Source organism: Aspergillus terreus, genomic scaffold (genome assembly GCF_000149615.1).
Source record: "Aspergillus terreus NIH2624 scaffold_8 genomic scaffold, whole genome shotgun sequence".
Classification (NCBI taxonomy): Eukaryota; Fungi; Ascomycota; class Eurotiomycetes; order Eurotiales; family Aspergillaceae; genus Aspergillus; species Aspergillus terreus.
In genome coordinates, this window is record NT_165931.1 from 998,698 (window position 1) to 1,017,981 (window position 19,284).

Sequence of the window (19,284 nt, forward strand, 5' to 3'; positions counted from 1 at the left end):
GATTTTGCCTGTGGGACTCTTAGGCAAGGCTTGCAAGTGGAACACTCCTCCTCTCAGCTTCTTGTAACCTGCCACCCGACTGTCCATCCATTGTCGGATACTGTCGAGGGTTTTCTGTATTTCGCTCTCGCTCAGGCTGGCTTTTTCCGGGGTCAGACTGACATATGCCAGGGGCACTTCAGTCGCCTGTGCATCGTCGTAGACGGCGCAAACAGCGGCGTCGGTCACGTCCTCGTGGCGGAGAAGCATATCCTCCAGCTCGGAGGGGGCAATTTGGAATCTATACCAGTTAGTAACGACACAGCCTCGATGGGGGTTGCGGTCTTACCCTTTATACTTGATCATCTAGGGGGTGAGTGTCAGACCATCCGACCTTGATCAGAATGCAGAATATAACTTACTTCTTTGAGGCGATCCGTCACCCAGAAATTCCCATCGGCGTCAACTCGCATGACATCACCTGTCTTGAGCCAATCGTCGAAAAAGCTTTCCTTGGTAGAGGCTGGGTCGTTGCAATAGCCCCTGGGAACCCCTTAGCCATCACCTTGTCAATGAGACTACACAGTTACCTACATCATGACCTGCGGTCCACGAACCCAAAGCTCGCCTTCTTCTCCGGGGTTGACATCTTTTCCGGTGTTGGGGTCAACCAGGCGAGCTTCCCTGGTAGCTGTCAATCGACTGTGGCATCGCCGAGCGAACTACGGGTGAAGGTGACTCACGTTCCCGCAAAGAGCTTTCCTACACTGCCGCAGCTGGATTCCTCGTCATACAGCTGATGCGTGACCCCGGGGGAGCATTCGGAGAGGCCGTAACCTGCGTCTTGTCAACGTAGGGCTCCCATCTATGCTAGGGTATCTTGCGACCCACCTTGGCAAATGCTCGCTTGTGGAAGTCGTTCTTTTAGCTTTCGCTGGAGTGACACCTGCAAGCCGCTGCTTAGTATTGATAATCAACTCTCTTAAGGTGGCGGTATATACCTTCAACGGAGCAGCCGCAATCACCACCCTTTCAACCGAAGAGAGGTCGTACGACTGCACACTGTGCTCGTTGGCTAGAGCAAGAGCCACTGGTGGCACAAGATGCATGTCAGTGGCCTTGAGCTCTGCCGCTTTCCTGCAGAATGGCCCGAGCTCGAACGCCGGCAAGCCATAGTACAAGCCTCCAACCCACATGCCACAGATGACGACCGTAGCTAGTCCGTAAATATGGCAGTCTGCCGGGGTCATTAGCTTCGTCGGAATCCCTAGCTCCTTCGGACAAGACTCACATGGCGGGAACCACACTTCGCGGATACCAGAGTGAAACCTCAATGGCATCGAATTCCGCATTTGGAGAGTGTTCATGATCAAGTTGAAGTGAGACAGGAGCACGCCTTTCATGTTCCCCGTGGTGCCGGACGAGAAACAGATCGTGCTCGGGACCTCTTTGGCGCTTTTGCCATGGAGGTCATACGGGGGTAGGCTTTCTGCGTCATCTTTCCCGACGACATCGTTCGGGAACTGCCGCCCCTCGTTAACTCTGGCCCAGGTGCAGATCTATAACACTTACCCGAGGAATGTTGCCTGTTTTGCTCAGAACAGTGAAGATCTTTGGATTGACCGAGGCGACCGAGGCCGCTGCACGCTGCACTGTTTCCATCTGTGATTCAGTAATAGCAACGTGCGTAGGACGGACAAGGTTGAGCACATGGGCGACATCCTTCTCAGTGGACGCCGTATTCAGCGGTCTATGGGTGTCTCTATCAGCTGGACGCCTGACCCGATGTCTGGGTGATTGTGTACTCACGCAAACACAGCGCCGGCCCACCACGTCGCATGAGCAAGAAGTATAAATTCATTCTTGGTTATCGTCAGCAACATAATGTCGCTGCGTATCTCACGAGAACGTACCGAGTTAGGAACAAGGGCAAGCACGGTATCTCCCGGCTTGACGCCCAGCCTGTGTCGCAGCCCCCAGGCAGCACAACCGGCCTGCTCACGAAGCGAGCCATAGGTGATGGCGTCTGCGGAGAAGGTATCACAATGGACGACTTTATTCGCTGGTACGCCGTATGGATTGTACCTGGTCATGAACTGCGGGATGGAGAGTGACTCGACCTCCCATAGGGGGCTGAAGTCGGACTTGTATACCTGAGCCATCACAGGTTGGTGTAAATGTTCTATTGAGTACTCGTTTGCACTCGGTTACTGGGCACGCTATAGTTCTGCAGAGGTTATTGACAAGGACAGAATGAAAAAAAAAAAGCCAACTTGGCTGATCTACGTCTACTCATATACACCAACCCCTGGACCCACCGGTGTTTGCGGATTTACCGATTCATGTAGCAGACTCGACGTTTTGACCGAGCCCGGCTCGGTACACGGCCGTTGCTGACATTGAGATCCTCGCCTATAGTGGGTGCCTCGGCCGGATATTCATCATATTTACTATCCAACAGGGCTTGCAGGGGATACAAATCTCCGTGGAGTCCATTGCAGAGGTTAAATTAACATGTGTCTGATACCTTAGTTATCTATATTCGTTACAACGGGAGCCGGGTTCTTAGTGATTTGAATAGTCTATCTATGTACGGAGCAGGGGCGGTGGGAAGAGTAGATGTGTCTCGGATAGCACGGAAGTTGATCAGGTCTCCAGTCGAGACAGTTGTTCCACGAAGGATTCGATTGATCAACTTATAAAGTTAATCGAATTATTTCAATTCTTCAATTGGATACACGGGGCATCTCGACAAGGGTCAGCACCCAACATATCGCCACTCCTGCACATAGTAAACGTCAGTATATATTCCACGGAAAGAAATGCTACCTGAAATGCAGTGCATGTTTAATCGTTCAGAAAACATATATACTAATCAAAAAGACAGCGTACTTAAGCAACACGCTGTCTTCATTTCGGCGAGTGAAAGGTTGTCATCATTGAAGGGGTCTGAGAGATAAGGTAGTAAAAAGGAGACTCACAATGATATATACTGTAGTACAGGACTCTAGGCACTGGACATATTTGAGATAGGCATATTGTGAATGATTCGCGTTCTCCGCATGTTACAGTTCCAATATCTTGTTCCGCAACTAAGCTTGCATTAATATATATACCGGCTTATCTACCAATGTTCTCGACACGAGCAAAGGCGAGTGGATTACCTGGCAGACGTGATTTGGCCATTGACTCATGCTCTAGGTGATTCATATGTTGCATAAATGAACACGAGCCTTGATGCGTCAGATCACATACTCACATGCTTCAGTGACACATCATCACTTTGTCTCATATAATTGGACGGGAAGGAGTTGGAAGTAAGCACGAAGGAATCGAAGGATGAGCGTGGCTAAGCCAATCGGAGGATTACGCTCTATCAAACCGCTCAGGCAGGAAAGCTTGGGCTATAGTATGTTTGAACCGGGGTATTACATCCTCGACCAGGCTCTTTGACTGATAGACGTCCACACTTCCTGTTAGCACTTTTCTCTGTATTATTAATTTATTCATCAGACATGCATCCTCGTATTCTAGCCGGAATCCGGGGTCCAATAGCTCTATTCTATATTTTACACAAGGCATAATTTATGCTCATCGTCGTTCGCCTTGCCCAAATGAAAACCAGAGCATTTGCTCACTCTCTAGCAGCACGAACGATTCATATCGCATCCCCCGCTCTGATGGCTGTGTAGGATCGCGTGTGATGTTCATCGAGACTTCATTCCATCCCTCCCATAACGCTCTCCAGTAACATGCCTCAGCGGCCGGCGTTAGGTATCGCTCTCGAAATGTCTTGACATTATTACCGGCTATACGTTGTGCCTTCTCTAAATCGTTCAGCAACTCGTCCATTCGGTCCGGTAGATCGGAAAAGTCTCTTTCAACTTCAACGTAGTTCTGTTCAGGACCTGAGGATACCAAGAGATAGTGGTGATGCTGAATATATTGCAGCTTATGTGCAACGATGACGGAGCGACAGGCGTGGCGATATTTGAGAGATGCAGAATAGGCGCGCCCTAGTGTTCTGTGAGCCATACGAAGCAGAAACAATCGCAAGGTAACACAGTTACTGACCTTCAACATGTCCGATAAACATATACCGGCAGTGGTCTTCCATGGTCAAAAAGTTCTCCTTGTTACTCCACTCCAACTCCTTCACGTCGCCCCAAGGCTTGCCGCGCGCAACATCCAAAAGTGCTCGACGGAGCTTCGGTGCAAAGCTCAGCTTTCCTCTCTCCACACGAGCTTTCGCTCTTTATCCATGAAATCTATGTTGGATTCAGCAGCCTGGATGCGCTCTACTACCTGCCCGTACGGGCCGATATGACTCTTCGCCCAGGACCAGTATCCGAAATCTGGCATCAAGAATACCGACTCTTCGGAGACCTTCCTTGACACCACCCAGACCGGATGGCCGGTAGCGTCGATGTCGTCTACCCGGTCTTCAATAGAGAAGACAAACTCTATTGTAGGGAGAGAAAGACGAGTCGGAGACGACGATAAGGCACGGTATATAGACCCCAGTGTGGCCAGGATCTTGGTGCGATGATCCTTCCCTTTTGCCTTGGTGGCCACTATATACAACTCTCCGTTAGAAATGATGGCGCGGGCCATGCCGCTTTCGAATGGAATTGCATCCAGGTCATCTTTTGATATCCCTCCTCGCGGCTTCCAGTATTGGACAGCCCGGCTGATGTCCTGGAAAAGGCCGGGGAACGACTCGTCGCATTGATTCTTGTTCAAACCCAGGGTCTGGTCGTCTCTTCCATATTGGAAACTCCACGGTGCAGGGTGTTCCGGGTTGGAGGAGCGTGGCGAGGCCAGACAGGTAAGACAGTCAGCGCATTGAAATGAAGTGGATGATTGGCAGGTACAGTGACCTGCTGGGATCAACTGTGTAAGAAGAGGGGAGACGTTGTCGCGGTCCGAATTCATTGCAAACCACATCGAGCAGACGAAGAGACCACCGGTAGCGATGATCACGGCCACTATCATCCGACGAAGAGAGCACCAGCTGCCCCATGATGCGTTTATGGTGGGCATGCCACTTTTGAAGGTCTGCATGGACTGATATCCAGGAGTTCGGAGGGATTGAGAGGGGGGAGAAAACTAGAGGTGGACCTAGAGCCCATAATGAAGTATATTCCTCATATTAGTGAGAATCAGGGTCTGTGGAGGACGATGAACCCGAATCGAGATCCAATCGATTTGGATACCCCCTTAATTTTCTAGGGCACGTCCTAGGCCACCGTAAGGGCCTGCTAGCCTGATGAACAAACAAAGAACAAGCAAGCAAGCAAGCAATCAACTACTCGCCCCAACCCATGTCTGCGCCCCATACCTGAAACGGTAAGTCGAGTCCACCGCGAAAGGGGCCAAAAATCTGAATCTCGCTAGGATCAAGATGATCCACCGGGGTTCTTACCGCAGTGTTTCGAAGATCGACCTGTATGTTGATGATTAGAAGGATCGAGAGACCCATATCCAACAGAGCCTGCCTCGACAAGTGTCTAGAATAGCATTTGAGACTATCTAACGGTAGGATATTGTTTCAACTCATTGGACCCCTGCCAAACTGATCAGGGATCTTACTTGAGAATACTACCCAAGACAACGCGAGCTACACTAAACAAGCGCACGGATAAACGGGTCGGGAACACCCGCTTGTCTCATTTTACAAAGGAGGAGCTTGGATTGTTCACTGCGTGCGGCTAATTAGAACATGCACTTCGCCAGAGTTACATCTGGTGTATGTGTGGGTTACTCTCGCAGCTCCCCTGGATATTGGTCCATTAACAAACCAATGGTACCATTGCCGGAACATGCGGGTAAGAATAACGATCGTGGATGAGTTCTGCTGGTGAGGTGTTAATGTGTACAGTATGTGATCTTCGTTATATATATAGGCTCACAATATAAGGGTCTGGAGGCTCTTTTAAGCTTATAGCCCTACGAGATTGCTCACAACAGAGAATACCCCTACCGTAGCGTCAATGCCCACTTCAGTAAAATCCCAATATATCTGTTTTGTCAATCCATCGTCTTACCACGGAGCTTACAGTACTGAGAAGGAGTACATTGTTAGCGATGTTCATCTTGAGGTTGCATTTCTGGCTTGGAATGTCTAGTAAGCCGCCCCACCCCCTTTGGGATGTTGATCGGCTTCCCCTCAACCAGACCGTCCATTTCAACAACAATCTTGACCAACACCACCACCACCAAGATGCATTCCTACTCTGACATTGCAATGCCCGTCTCACAAGCCTGTGCAGATCCCCGACTCTTGCAGCAGCCACCCCCGGAGCCTCCTCAGGAGCTCCTCGCAGGGAATGATGATCACCGTCTCACAGAGATCGTCTCAGCCTTGCCCCCGCAGCAGAGAGCAGCCTTGCACTGCCCAGGCGGCCCTCAATTAAACTGGAGACCCTTTCGAGTCGACTGTCACCGACCCTGATTATGATTCTTTTTTTCCCACACCATGCGATATACGTCTTTTAAGAAGACTGGCGCCATGCCCGAATGGGTCCCGCCGTCGCTAAGACCGCTGGCCCTCATTTCTCTCGCCGTGTGTTCCTTCGGAATCATCGCCGCTCTGGAGGTCCTGCGCCATTACACCGTCGCCCAGGTCTTATCACCAAACAATGATGGCATCCTCTTTTCTGCCAGATACTTGCCCACTCTCGCCATTATCGCGCTGGGCTACGTCGTCAAGGGATTGGCCTCTGATCTGAAAAAGGTCACCCCATGGGCCAATATGAGCGGGAAGTGGGCTAGTGGCAGCCATTCGGTCCTACTGGATTATATCAATGCGCTGGAAATCGTGGCGGTCTTCTCCGCGTTACGCAAAAAACACTGGGCCGTGTTTACAGGCCTTGTGTGTGCTTTCATCTGCGGCGCACTCGTCCCTCTGGCCAACGCGCTCGCTTACGTCGACTTATTCGCCCCCAGGAATATAACCACAACATTCACCCAGACGTCGGCTTTTCGTTTTGACAATTCGCCTCTGGTTATGGCCAATGACTCTCTGACAATACCCTGGAACACCACCGGGACGGAGCCATATGCTCGAGCTATCTCCCAGCGCTTTGGAGGCGCTCCTCGCACCCTGTGGACGACCAGTAATTATGCTTTCGACCAGTTTTCCGTGCCCAGCGTACCGAATGCAACCGCTACTGCCCGAAGTGAATGCCATCGCCGCAACACTAGACTGCCAACGCCTTCGGTACAACCACACGGTGGCCGATGGTTACCCTAGGTTCGCTGCGAACCCAGATGACCTGGAAGCTGCTGGGTGCAACGTTCCCCTTGACCTCCTTAGCGCTAGTTCGTATGCCTGGCTCAACATCACGCAGTGCTCCGACCACAGAGATGATATGCGAATCTTGGCGGTCTACTCACCTCCTTCTCGACGGTCAAATAACGACGGTTCGTCGATAATAGGGCTCATCTGCTCGCCGCGATTTACCAGCCAGCAGGCCAGATTGTCTGTTAACACCACAAATTCTGAGATTACGGCGTTTTCGGCATCGTCAGAGCCACAGCCTCTAGACATCAAGACCAGCACAGAAGCCCTGTGGATATATTTGCGGAACCCATTGGATTCCGAAACACAGAAAATATTTGGCAGGGCGCAGCTGCACGGTGTAAGAGGGACGTATAACCCAGGGACTAAACCGGTGGCCAACATGGCCAATATAACGGCTGCCATGGTCTTTGGTACTGAGGTCTGGCGGGATCCCTTCATGCAGGTAGCACTGCATGGCCATCCCGAGGATGCTCCAATCGGTTATGATGACTTTGCAGCCAGAGTGACAGGATTTGCTGGCAATGTGTGGGCGGAGGTCATAAGCTTCCTGGCACGCAGTAAAGCTTCGAGCGAATTGCCAGGCAGCATTGCCGTTACCGACGAGAGAATTCTACTGAGGACTCCAGTGGTGATAACCTTAGAAACGTTGCTGGCTGTCCTGGGTATCTTGACCATCATCTTCGCGCTCCGACTTCGGCCCAAAACCGTGCTGAAACAGGATCCCGGCTCGTTGGCTGCGGGAAGTGTTATGCTCTCTGCCTCGGACGCAGCCGTCGAAAAGGAGATGGCAAAGCATGCCCTATCATCGACACAGTCAATGACTACGAGTCTGCGCAGTACACGATTCATGCTTCGGCACCGGAACGCCGGACAGCATCCCGGCGTTACAATCGACCTGACACAAGGTTCTGTAGAGCAGGAACCGGTAGAAATGGTCGATATGAACCGGCAGAACCTCGGTGATGTCGACTATCAGCCCGTGCCAAAAGATCCGGATTCAGTCTCCACGACCAAGGGCACCAACTTGGACGGGTGGAGGCCCCTACCATTGCGCTTCGCATCCAGGATTGCTTTCGCGGTAGCCATCGCGGTGGTGATGATCGGCTTGGGAATCATGCTGTGGCTATCGGCGAAACACAATGGAATCTGTGTGTATACGCAGGTATCGTCTGCAGCTTTGACGCTGTCTACGTCGACGGTTCTCGTGCTTCTTGGGTATTGCTTCGCCGGCGTGGATGCCTCAGCGCAAGCGCAGGCACCTTTCAATGTCTTACGGAGAAGGCCCAACAATCGAACCATCTTCACAGACGACTTAACGCTCCTTGGGCGGCTCTCTGGACTAGGGTCCGGATGGATGAACACCACGCTGTTTGCCTCGGCCGCGGCGTATCTCTTGATCATTCCTGCCATGAAGCTCGTTGCAGCAGGGCTTTTCTCTCCAATAAGTACAGAGGTGGTCGATGTCATGACTGTGCAGATGGATACTAGCATGACTACGCAGGTGGAAAATATCCAACTGGATACTAGCGATTCCGCGATGATTGTCAAGCGGGCCTGTGATTTTGCGGAGTGGGAAATTAATCCCGTCTTCGGCCTGCGCCCCAGGCCAGGCATCGTTGGCAATCTTGTCTTGGATAATCTGACAGCCGTCGATGGTACGAAGAACGACATCTCTGACGGTGTAATTGAAGCCCGCGTTCCCGCCATCGCAGTTGATATACAATGCGAACCCATCCCCTCTTCGGCTTTCAATTTGTCTATAAAACTTGACGACCAGGAGGGAGGCATGTGGTTTACATGGGCATGCACGACAGAGCCCTGCTCTGGGCACGTTTTCGGTGACGACTACTTTTCGTCCGAGATTCCTGCTTATTTGGGAGACGTCAGTTTGCTGACGCCGGATACGTGGAAAGGATATGAATCGGATGGAATACCAGCGTCAGAAACTGAATATGCAATTTATCTAGCAGATCTTACTTCTCTGGGAGGCTCCAGCCACTCATTCAGAAACATGACGCCGCTGCCCTACGGGGACAATGACACAACCTTTTGGGCCACACCGGGTAGTCTAAACGTTACGCTGCCTACTGTGACAGCGACAAGTTGCAGGAGGAACCTTACCATCGTCAATGTCAACGCTACATTCACTAGACCGAACCCAGTCGCCATTGAAGTCGACGCGCCTTTACTCCCCTGGAGACCCGTCTCGGTTGATGTCGAATCCATTCAATACATTCGGCCTTATCCAGACGTCCAGCCAGAGTACTTTCAGCCTCCAAGGGTGCTACTCGACATGTTTGGACAGACTTTTGACGATAAGTTGGTAGATGGCAGACTGTGGAGCAACTCACTCTGGCCGACTCGAGGAAGCAGCCGAAACTTCTTCGAGCTGCTGGCAGCGGACTCGGAATACCGCGTCGGAAACCTATCTAGGCTTCTTAGTCCCGCCGGACTGACAGACTCCGCAAAACACATGTACACGGCGTACTGTACTCAGATTCTCACAGAGCTCCGTACCTTCGCAAACAATGCCTCGTTGGCCCCGTCGGCCCCGTCGGTCAACCAGACAGTCCCCGCGAGGCTAGTCCACTCCCAACCTCGCGTGCATCAGGATGCCCAAATCACATATATCCTCCTAGCGCTTCTAGGCACAGTAGCCTGCGTTGCGCTTCTGGTATTCTGTCATTTTCCCGGTGATGCCATCCTACCCAAAGAAATCGGGTCCATCGCGTCCAGATTCTCGCTTCTTGCCGGCAGCTCGCTGGTCGAACAACTGCGGCAGGAACAAGTGACGGACGTGGACGAAATACGCAAGTGGCGCGAGCCTGCTGCACTGGGATGGTGGCGTGATATTCCTCTTACTTCTGATACCCTGGACAGATCCTCGACACCGACGTGGAGATGGGGAGTTGATATTGGTCGAGATGTCATGCTGCAGAGCTGGAAGGACCACCCACGTGCTCCTTCTGCTAGTCCTGCTAGTCCTTCTCCTTCCCCTCAAAGTCCAACGCGGAGCTCGCTAGGCTCTGCACCAATGCTTCCCGAGCTTGCTTTTCAGCCCGGGGCGGACGAGATACCCCGTACAGAAAGAGATAGCCGGCGGAGCTCTACAAGTAGTATTGACGTTGGCACTTCGCGATGATTGATGCCGGGGACATCTCAAAGCATCCTTCTGGGTGGAATATGATGTTCGTTAAACTCCGTTAAACAGCGGATAAGAGCTGAAGATGGGAAACGATAAAGTAGACTGATGCAAAGTACACATATACGTTTTGACAATATAATGATGAGCATATACTCGGTTATTCAGACGCAGCTATCAACAGTTTATACTTCCTGAAAGAACGGTAATGCTCGAGTGGTTTTACCAAATAGGATGGTCCATGAAGAAGTTCATCGAGCAACACGCGATTATCCTGAATCCGCTGGTGATCTCCCACAATTGGCCTACTTGGAAGTCTACAGAGCTCATGTGAACCCATACCTGTCTGGCTCTTCACAAATGCAGCTCCTGGCGTACAGCGAGATCCGCAATGATCTCCTCACTCCCTCCAACAACCTGTAAGAACACAGTCAACACGTAATACAGTCCACAAAAGCCAGAGAACATACCATAACCCGAAGATCCGGACTGATCCGCTCAATGAGCTTTTCATTTGGCGGACTCGAGCTCTAAACCTCGGCTGTACTGGCTAATCGTCCGCAGCCTGGATTCACAGGAGACACAAATAGAACAATACGAGAAGATTGATATAGAGTCGTCTTAGAGCACGCAAATGCCATTTATTCTGCGTTTGGCTTGCTGTGGATATCAATATCAAGCTTGAGCTAAACAGCATAGTGGGACAACTTCGTCGCAATCTCCCCAATCAACTCTTTCTTCACCATCCCATCAACCCACTGCGATGGAATGGACTCAGACCCGTAAAACGCCCCAGCAAGACCACCATAAACAGCGCCCGCCGTATCAGAATCGCCTCCCAGATTCACCACCGCCAACGCACCATCTGTCCAGGACTCATACTTGAAGAACCCCCACAGGGCGACCTCGATCGTATCCACCACCCACCCACTGCTGCGCAGATCGGAATTCGACTTTGCTTTCCAATCCGAGATATTATGATACCGTGCCAGCCGCTCTGCAAGCTTAGGATCGTCCAGGCGGTAGTTAGCCACCGTCTGGCACAGCCGCTCCTTACTCGACCCTACACATCGTCAGCTCCCCCGGCATATAGTTCAGGAATGAAAGGCGCCAACACACCCTGCATAACCTCACACAGCAGAAGCGTATACAGCTCGCAGGCCTCGACACACGGAAGCGAAGGGTGCGTCACGCGACTCTGCTCTCTCGCGCGCCGCCGCGCCTCAGGCGCATTCCGCCACAGCACAACGCCCAACGGCGCGATCCTCATCAAGCTCCCGTTCCCGGAGCAATCGTCCCGGTCCAGCTTCGCGTTGATATGCGCCTGCGTCTGCTCCAGCTGCTCGGTGCCGCGTTTCTTCCAGGACAACAGCGCCCCGCGCGTCGAGCGGCCGACGTCCCAGGAGGTGCTCGTCGTGCTGAACCGGCCGTCGAAGAGCCAGTCCATGAAGTATTGGATCGACAGGGCGTGGCTGTAGCTCCCCTGCGAGTCGATGATCGACTGCGCGAGTGCGAGGGTCATGGACCCGTCGTCGGAGTAGGAGCTGCGTGGGTGTTAGGATCTAGGAGTGTGACGCTGATGGAGACGATATTCATGCTCACCCAGCTGGCTGTTGGAAGGGCTGCACGAATCGTAGCCCGGTGATGGGCTCGAATGTGTGCGGGTCTTTGAACTGGACGGGGCCTCCGAGGGCGTCGGCGACGCAGACGCCCCATATTGAGCCCCGCGCGCGGGATCTTATCGATGGTGTCATGCCGTTTGCGGTTATGTGGTTATTGCGATGATGGTTTCTGTTCCAAGACAGGCCGTCGACGTTAAATAGAGTACTTGGCTGACTCACGTGGTGGCTTAGCGTTGGATACGAGCAAGGCGGAATAGCGGAGGATGACGACGTGGTAAGTGCCCAGAGCTGGGTCAGCCTACGTACTAATGCATCCCGTAGTAGACAATGAAGGCATGTCTTGGTTTATATTAGTATTATGAGAGGAGAATGTATGTGATGCCAATAGATCTGGACTTTTTAACCCGCGGCAAATGAAAACCCAGTATAAGATGCAACTTGAATGCAGCAGAAAACGCTCAAAGGTACCTGGTCCCACCACATCACAAAAGAAATTCGTTAGATGACATCGTCACGCTCCCATCCAGTGGGCTTCAGATTCTCCATGCCCTTGCTTGGATGGGGCTTGGACGGGTCTTTATACTTGGACGTGTAAGGGTTTGGATCCGCGGCCTGACTCAGGTTGCCCAAGGTATGGTTGACTTCGCGGTGCTTAGCTTCGTCCGCCCGCACATACAGGAGTAGGTCCTTCATCGTCCGCTTGCCTTCGGGCATCTTCCAATACTGGATGGCGATCTCGGGCGCTTCCTTCTTCTCCCATAGCGGCAGGTTTCCGTTCTCGAGGTCTTTTATCGCCCGCGTGTAGGTGATCACGGCCTCCTCTTCGAGATAGCCGACGAATCGGTGGCACGTCCGCGGCGAAACCAGGTACGAGAGGAAGAAACCGTTAAAGAAGACACCCTGGGCGCCGAGGACCATCAAGCGCATGAACCAGCCTGGTTCGGCAAGTTTCAGGAACGTGAGTAGATGCATGCGCTCGTTGAACGCTTCCTCCAGTAGCGTTTCGATCCTGCACCGTCTCGGTCAGCAAAAGCATTGATACAAGGCGAAGACTATGGTCTGCTTACCATCCGTTGTCCCTCTTCATACGCCGCAAGCTTCTCAAATGTCGCAGCATGCCCCCGACCATTCCTGGGACACCGGCGACACTTTCGAGGAAGACAAATCGCGTGAGCCATTTTTGCTCCGTCATGCGAAACCGGACGTCGTTTTCTTTGCCGGGCGGGGGATGGCGATATCCTGTTACCAGGTCCATTCCCCACCGCAGCATTCGGACGGTTCCAAGCGCCACCCAGTCAGACCAGTTCTTGGCTTCTCTGTGGGCAATTTCGACTTGGCGCATTTGTTCTTCGGTATAGCTGATAGATATTAGCGACCGATCTGGGAGTAGATGGGTGGTGTATGCATAGTTCATCGAATTATAGCATGACCACAAAAGTGGAAGTAGATACTTACACAGGATGCACCCATGCTGTCTCTGATTCCTTGATCTGAGGAGTGTTTGGAGGAGGGAAGAACTCTTTAATTTGTTGTTGCGGGGTGGAGGAGATGAATCGCTTAGTTGTCCGGTGATACCCCGGCTTGGTGGCGAGCAAGGAGCCATTGCTGTATCGCAGACTAGTCGTTGCCAGGAGGCTTGCATACCCCCGCGAGGAAACGAGAAGATAGGATTTGGGAAATACAGCGGCCCGGATGGGGACTGTGGAGATTGATAGACTCATGATGGTGGTATCTTTATCGATGAACGTTGAATGAGGTTCAAAGCAGCTGTTGTATGTCTTGAATCCCAGGCACAGATGATCCAGGAACGAGAGGTGGATGTCTATTTATATTGAGAGGAAGCTCGTATAGAATCTGGAACCCGAGGGGCAGAAGGCAAATGCCGGAACCACCAGGAGACCAAACAGGAACACTATATTAACATGACGTGTGAACCCCGTCTTCGTCATGGCTCGGTGAGGGTTAATTAGGAATTCGGTGCACAGATTGCCTTCAGCCACGTTTGGCGTGGATGCTGATAATTCGAGATGACCTGGTTGAATGGACGGGCCCGAATGCGGGAGGCCGCAGAATGACCCACGGGCCTAGAAGGAACGCAGAAGTTACAGCGCCCCAGTCAACCTGCTCTAGTTGATATCTCCCCCACCATCCCATAAAGAGTGTCTGGAATGCGAAGGGCCACTCGATATAGCATTGTGGCATCGCGCACCAAGTGGAATCAATTTTCTGTCCCTCCCCAGTGTGTCTATCGTCGTCTAGGAACGCGAGCTCGCACCGGCGTAAGATCGTCGATTTCCCGTCGATACACATGCTGTAATTTTGGCGAAATACCATAACCCCATGTGACCTCGGAAGATTCCGGATGGTCGACCCCTTGCGACGATGACTGGTCGGGTTCTGATTCTGATTGCCATCCATCGCCTCGCCGTCTGACTCAACTCGGGACGCCGAAGGGCGATTGACTTTTCTGTCCGTGGGATCCCGATGGATCTCCGACTGGGTAAACCATGAGCATGTTTGAGAGGGTAGAAGGACCAAACCCCGAGGTCACCGTCTCTATATATGGCATTGTTGGCAAATATGGGTCTGATACGCCCGAGAAGTACAGTCCGACTGCCCCTGAGAACTATCGTTTCTCCAGGTGAAGTCTATAATAGATCCATCAAACAAATCTAGTGTTCATTAGGCGTATTCTTTGGATCACATAAAAGGAAGCCCGGTCGAAAATCAAGGAATCGTCTAATCGTCTCGCAGTCAAGCTGATTCAAATGCCGACTCGGACGTTCGTCGGACCCCGAAATGACTCTCGCCCTCTTGCGGTTCAATGTCCTTCTTTTCCACCTTGACCACATGTGCATGACGGGGACCGTTGTTTATTTCTTTGAGAAACTTCTTGACGGAGTCTTCATGACCCTGAGCCTCGCCTTCGACCTGCAATACTTTAGCATCTATGCGTCTAGACAGATGTTGTATTCATGGTCTACACAAGGGACCGGGAGATGATACCCTGCCGCAGTGGGTGTTCTTTACCCAGCCTTTCAAGTCAAACTCTGTGGCACGTTTTTGTGTGAAATCACTATACAGATGGACGTCAGGGTTGAGCGTGAGTAGCACACGACACTGGTAAAGTCCCTACCGGAATCCAACACCTGCAAGCAATTTCTGTCAGTTATTCAGTCCAGAGTATGTGTTGCATCTGAGCAATTGCTTGGAGGAAACAAGTCACCTGCCTTGTACCGTGCCATGGACTTTGAACGCGATCTGTTTGAAGTCAGCATAGCTTCGAGGGCGATGACGTAGAGGGAGGAACTGCTTATCCCGGGAAGATAGCATACACGTTGGGTCGACATTTTGAAAGCCTGCAGAAAGTATGATCTCAGTGTATCTGCGATATTGGATGTGTCTAGTGATGAAACTGTACTCTGCAGAATATCAGAAGATGCCCTCCAGTTGAAGTAGAGGGAGTAGTTGTATGTGAGGCGATAAATGGCTTAGTCAGTTGATCTCATGCATCCTCACCCAAACGGGTTAGTCTGGGGATGGCAGATCCCGTGATCACCCCTGAACCGAAATAGGAAACTCCGCGATCGACTCTCCGCAGTGGCATCTCATCAACAGCCCAAATACACACATTCGTTTGCCCTCTCTGCGCGTCTCTGAGGGGCCCCTCCGCGCAATGCTGGTTTAAAATGACTTCCATTCTTTCCCATCTTCGACGTCTGTACTCCCTAGATACCCTCGACACCCGCTTCACCACCTCTGCCTCTACTCCCCTCAAGGCCACTACCGATTCGCGACCTGCCTCGGCCAAAGATGCCCGCGCCAATGCTGTAGCCAGCAATGCCTCGCCCTCCAAATGGGGGACTTTGGAATTCTTTGTTTACTATCTGGTCTTTCTTGTTGCGGTGCCATTGATGTTCAAGGCAGTCATTGAGGTGTCCCAAGGTAAGCCACCCATGGTGCAGCCGACACAACACATACCGGTGTCCATATGCTCACGTCTTACTTAGAGAACCACCCCACGTACCCGACTTATGCCAACCTGCTGTCTCCAGGCTGGATCGCCGGACGTCAAGTGGTACATCAACCTTGTAGCTTGTTTCTCATGGACCTTGCTGATCATGTCTCATCCTGCAGGACAACTCCGACGCACAATACTCCACTTTCCGGGATAACATCCCCTACCTCCTCGTTCTTTTGGTTGTCCACCCGTTATTGCGTCGTGCATTCGAATTTTACACACGCCCGTCCAGTCCCAAACCTACCACATCGAACGGCAATGCCTCCGCAACCGCTGCAGACGCGCGTTTCACTCAGCGCATCCAGTTCGACTTCTACTTTGCTCTCGTTTTCATAGTTGCTTTACACGGGATTTCCGCCCTCAAGGTGCTCGCCATATTATACTTGAACTATAAGATCGCCAAGTCACTCCCTCGACGATATATCCCCGCGGCCACTTGGATCTTCAATATCTCCACCCTGTTTGCAAATGAGCTGTGTGCAGGATACCCGTTGGAGCGCTTAGCCGCTATGTTGACCTCGACTTCGGATGCTACTGGACAAGAATCCCTACTGGTCTTGTGGGGTCGACAGCTCGACAGCTTTGGTGGTCTGATCCCTCGTTGGGAAATTCTGTTTAATTTCACGGTTCTGCGCCTGATCAGCTTCAACATGGACTATTACTGGTGCCTTGACTATCCAGCTGCGAGCCCAATCGAAGTAAGTGCGACAACGTACCAACTGAATGGCGCCCTTCTGACAATCATAAGAAGAAGCAACTTGATCCAGCAGCCCTTTCAGAGCGTGATCGCGTTAGTATCCCCGCGGAACGCTCGGCGTTCAACGGCCGCAATTACATCGCGTACATCCTGTACTCCCCGCTTTATCTGACAGGTCCCATCGTCACGTTCAACGACTACATCTCGCAGCAGCGATATGCACCGCCGTCCCTGACCAAACGTCGTACCATCATGTATGGGATTCGTTTCTTCCTCACCCTCATCGCCATGGAGTTGATCCTTCACTTTATATATGCTGTCGCCATCTCCAAAGCATCACCGGATTGGTCCCTGTACACCCCCGCCCAACTCAGCATGCTTGCCTTCTTCAACCTCCACATCATCTGGTTGAAGCTGCTCATCCCATGGCGGTTCTTCCGTCTCTGGGCTTTGATCGATGGAATTGACCCGCCAGAGAACATGATCCGTTGCGTGTCCAACAACTACTCCACGTTCGCATTCTGGCGTGCGTGGCACCGTTCCTTCAACCGATGGATCATACGGTATATCTATGTACCTCTCGGTGGCGGCAGAGGCCGCAGCAGTGGAGGAAATGAGAATAAGACCTCGTCGAAGCTATATGCCAAAGCGCACCAGATCCTCAATTTCCTCCTCGTGTTCACCTTCGTCGCCCTGTGGCACGACATCAACCTTCGTCTGCTCCTGTGGGGATGGCTAATCACTCTTTTCGTCCTGCCCGAAGCCATCGGAACAATGCTGTTCCCCGCGCACCGGTGGCGCTCTCATCCGACAGCTTACCGTGTCCTATGTGGCGTCGGCGCTGTCGGTAACGTTCTCATGATGATGATCGCTAACCTGGTCGGGTTCGCTCTGGGCTTGGACGGGCTGAAGGGCCTTCTGAACGAGATTCTAGGGTCGTATGCAGGACTTGTATACCTTGTGACTGCATGTTCGGCACTCTTCGTTGGCGTCCAAGTTATGTTCGAAATCCGGCAGGAGGAAAAGAGAGCGGGGATTAACCTGAAGTGTTGACCTGCAAATGTATACATGTTCTACTTGAAAATATAATCAACATCGATATACTATTCGCTCCAAGATTAGTAATATAAATGTGTAGGTTTGAATTCCTGTAATCTGTGGGCAGGAGTGACCTTCCTGGTATTGCTGGAATATCCACTTTCAGGACATTCTGTCATTCTGCCACACCCATTGGGTATAGGGGGAGGTGCAATATCCATGACTCTTTTCGAGTTCATCTGGGCTTGCCTTCCGCTGAACGGGACATCGATCGAGCGCGTAGTCGGTCTGATCGAATACTCCAAGCCCATCATCATGCGGGCATATCTCAAGAAGACGCTTTCCGCCTTTGAGCAGTCTCGTGAAGGCCCCGTAATAGAGACATCGCGTCCAATCTTCAGGCCCAATCTATCAAGAAACCAATCCATAATCTCATCACAGCCATTCAACCCATTCCCTAGAAGAATGCCCCACACCGCGAATCCTCATGCACCTTATAACAATCCAGCCCACAAGTCCGCAAGTGACAATTCTTGCACCGAATCTTCCCCCAGTACCCACACATGCAGCAGAAATATCTCGGCGCCCTGGGCATGACCGGGGGTCCGGCGCGGGCAGCGTGATACGTGAGCGGCGGCTCAGCCAGGAGCGCCTGCATGATGCGGTCCGAGGGTGCGGACGGGATATACGACCTCAACAGGGGGTCGTTATCGTGCTCGGTTTTGATGAGACCTTCTGGGGCCGGTTTCTGGTCTTCTGTTTCGGACTGCTGCGGCTGGTCTTGTGGCTTGTCCTGCTGCTGCTGCGACGGAGGCTGTTCGGTGGACACGGACGGTGCACGCACGGAGGCCGATCGTTTCTGCTGCTGCTGTTTTGTGGTTGGTTTAGGGGTTGCGCCGCGTCGGAGGGAGGAGGCGGAAGATGAGGGTTTTGTGATGCGGTTTGGGGCGGAGCGTTGCGCGGGGGCTTGTGCGGCGGCCTGCGCCAGGGCAGCCTCCTCGTCGTCGAGGTAGTTGCGGAACGTCTTCTGGGACTGTAGGATGCGGCGCACGTTAGAGGTGACCTTTCCTCTTGTTCCTATGGAGTTGTTAGCGCGTGCGCGCGGGTCGTGATGGAGGGAGCGGTGGTGTGGCGTACCTCTGCCGGCGGCGTCTTTCTGTTTGGCGGGGATGGGGATCTGCACGTCGCGGTGATTTTCGCGATCGAGCTCGGCCAGATGGCGCACGATGGCATTGTTCTGGCGCGAGGACAGATCGGCGCGGCCAGGGTCGCGAATGCCTCGTTTGCGGCCGATGGCGGGTGTGATGGCGGCTTTGGCGGGGTCGAAGCCCCGATCAGCGACGTAGGTCCATCCCGGGGTGGCGTGGCTGGAGCCGCTGGGGAGCAGTTCGACGTGGTACATGGTCGCTAGGATGGGAGAGGGAGCATGGTGAGTTGGGTTGGGGATTGTTTGGTGGTCGAGGTTATCCCCGAAAATGT

The 19,284-nt window shown here is 52.4% G+C and overlaps 7 protein-coding genes across 7 annotated transcripts; 2 read left to right on the top strand and 5 right to left on the bottom strand.

Moving 5' to 3' along the window:
- Nucleotides 1–178: 178 nt before the first annotated feature.
- Nucleotides 179–2,141, bottom strand: ATEG_05995 (uncharacterized protein; the record flags this gene model as incomplete). The annotated part of the gene is made up of 10 exons (XM_001215173.1): nt 179–280; nt 402–522; nt 574–663; nt 723–816; nt 871–925; nt 981–1,216; nt 1,271–1,502; nt 1,552–1,729; nt 1,789–1,841; nt 1,893–2,141. 10 exons carry the CDS (start codon nt 2,139–2,141, stop codon nt 179–181), a joined length of 1,410 nt encoding a protein of 469 aa, XP_001215173.1.
- Nucleotides 2,142–3,570: 1,429 nt separating this feature from the next.
- ATEG_05996 (uncharacterized protein) lies at nt 3,571–4,914 on the bottom strand (the record flags this gene model as incomplete). Its single annotated transcript, XM_001215174.1, has 3 exons — nt 3,571–3,995; nt 4,054–4,232; nt 4,295–4,914. 3 exons carry the CDS (start codon nt 4,912–4,914, stop codon nt 3,571–3,573), a joined length of 1,224 nt encoding a protein of 407 aa, XP_001215174.1.
- Nucleotides 4,915–6,457: 1,543 nt separating this feature from the next.
- On the top strand, nt 6,458–10,850 carry ATEG_05997 (uncharacterized protein; the record flags this gene model as incomplete). The annotated part of the gene is made up of 3 exons (XM_001215175.1): nt 6,458–7,097; nt 7,132–10,126; nt 10,661–10,850. 3 exons carry the CDS (start codon nt 6,458–6,460, stop codon nt 10,848–10,850), a joined length of 3,825 nt encoding a protein of 1,274 aa, XP_001215175.1.
- A 263-nt stretch (nt 10,851–11,113) lies between these two features.
- ATEG_05998 (ADP-ribosylglycohydrolase family protein) lies at nt 11,114–11,949 on the bottom strand (the record flags this gene model as incomplete). The annotated part of the gene is made up of 2 exons (XM_001215176.1): nt 11,114–11,490; nt 11,547–11,949. 2 exons carry the CDS (start codon nt 11,947–11,949, stop codon nt 11,114–11,116), a joined length of 780 nt encoding a protein of 259 aa, XP_001215176.1.
- Nucleotides 11,950–12,547: 598 nt separating this feature from the next.
- Nucleotides 12,548–13,770, bottom strand: ATEG_05999 (alternative oxidase; the record flags this gene model as incomplete). The annotated part of the gene is made up of 3 exons (XM_001215177.1): nt 12,548–13,058; nt 13,117–13,407; nt 13,505–13,770. The coding sequence occupies 3 exons, from the start codon at nt 13,768–13,770 to the stop codon at nt 12,548–12,550; spliced, it is 1,068 nt and encodes a 355-aa protein (XP_001215177.1).
- Nucleotides 13,771–15,738: 1,968 nt separating this feature from the next.
- On the top strand, nt 15,739–17,820 carry ATEG_06000 (putative glycerol:H+ symporter (Gup1); the record flags this gene model as incomplete). The annotated part of the gene is made up of 4 exons (XM_001215178.1): nt 15,739–15,994; nt 16,060–16,127; nt 16,187–16,768; nt 16,825–17,820. The coding sequence occupies 4 exons, from the start codon at nt 15,739–15,741 to the stop codon at nt 17,818–17,820; spliced, it is 1,902 nt and encodes a 633-aa protein (XP_001215178.1).
- Nucleotides 17,821–18,689: 869 nt separating this feature from the next.
- ATEG_06001 (putative HIT finger domain protein) lies at nt 18,690–19,207 on the bottom strand (the record flags this gene model as incomplete). Its single annotated transcript, XM_001215179.1, has 2 exons — nt 18,690–18,838; nt 18,943–19,207. The coding sequence occupies 2 exons, from the start codon at nt 19,205–19,207 to the stop codon at nt 18,690–18,692; spliced, it is 414 nt and encodes a 137-aa protein (XP_001215179.1).
- Between the last annotated feature and the right edge of the window lie 77 nt (nt 19,208–19,284).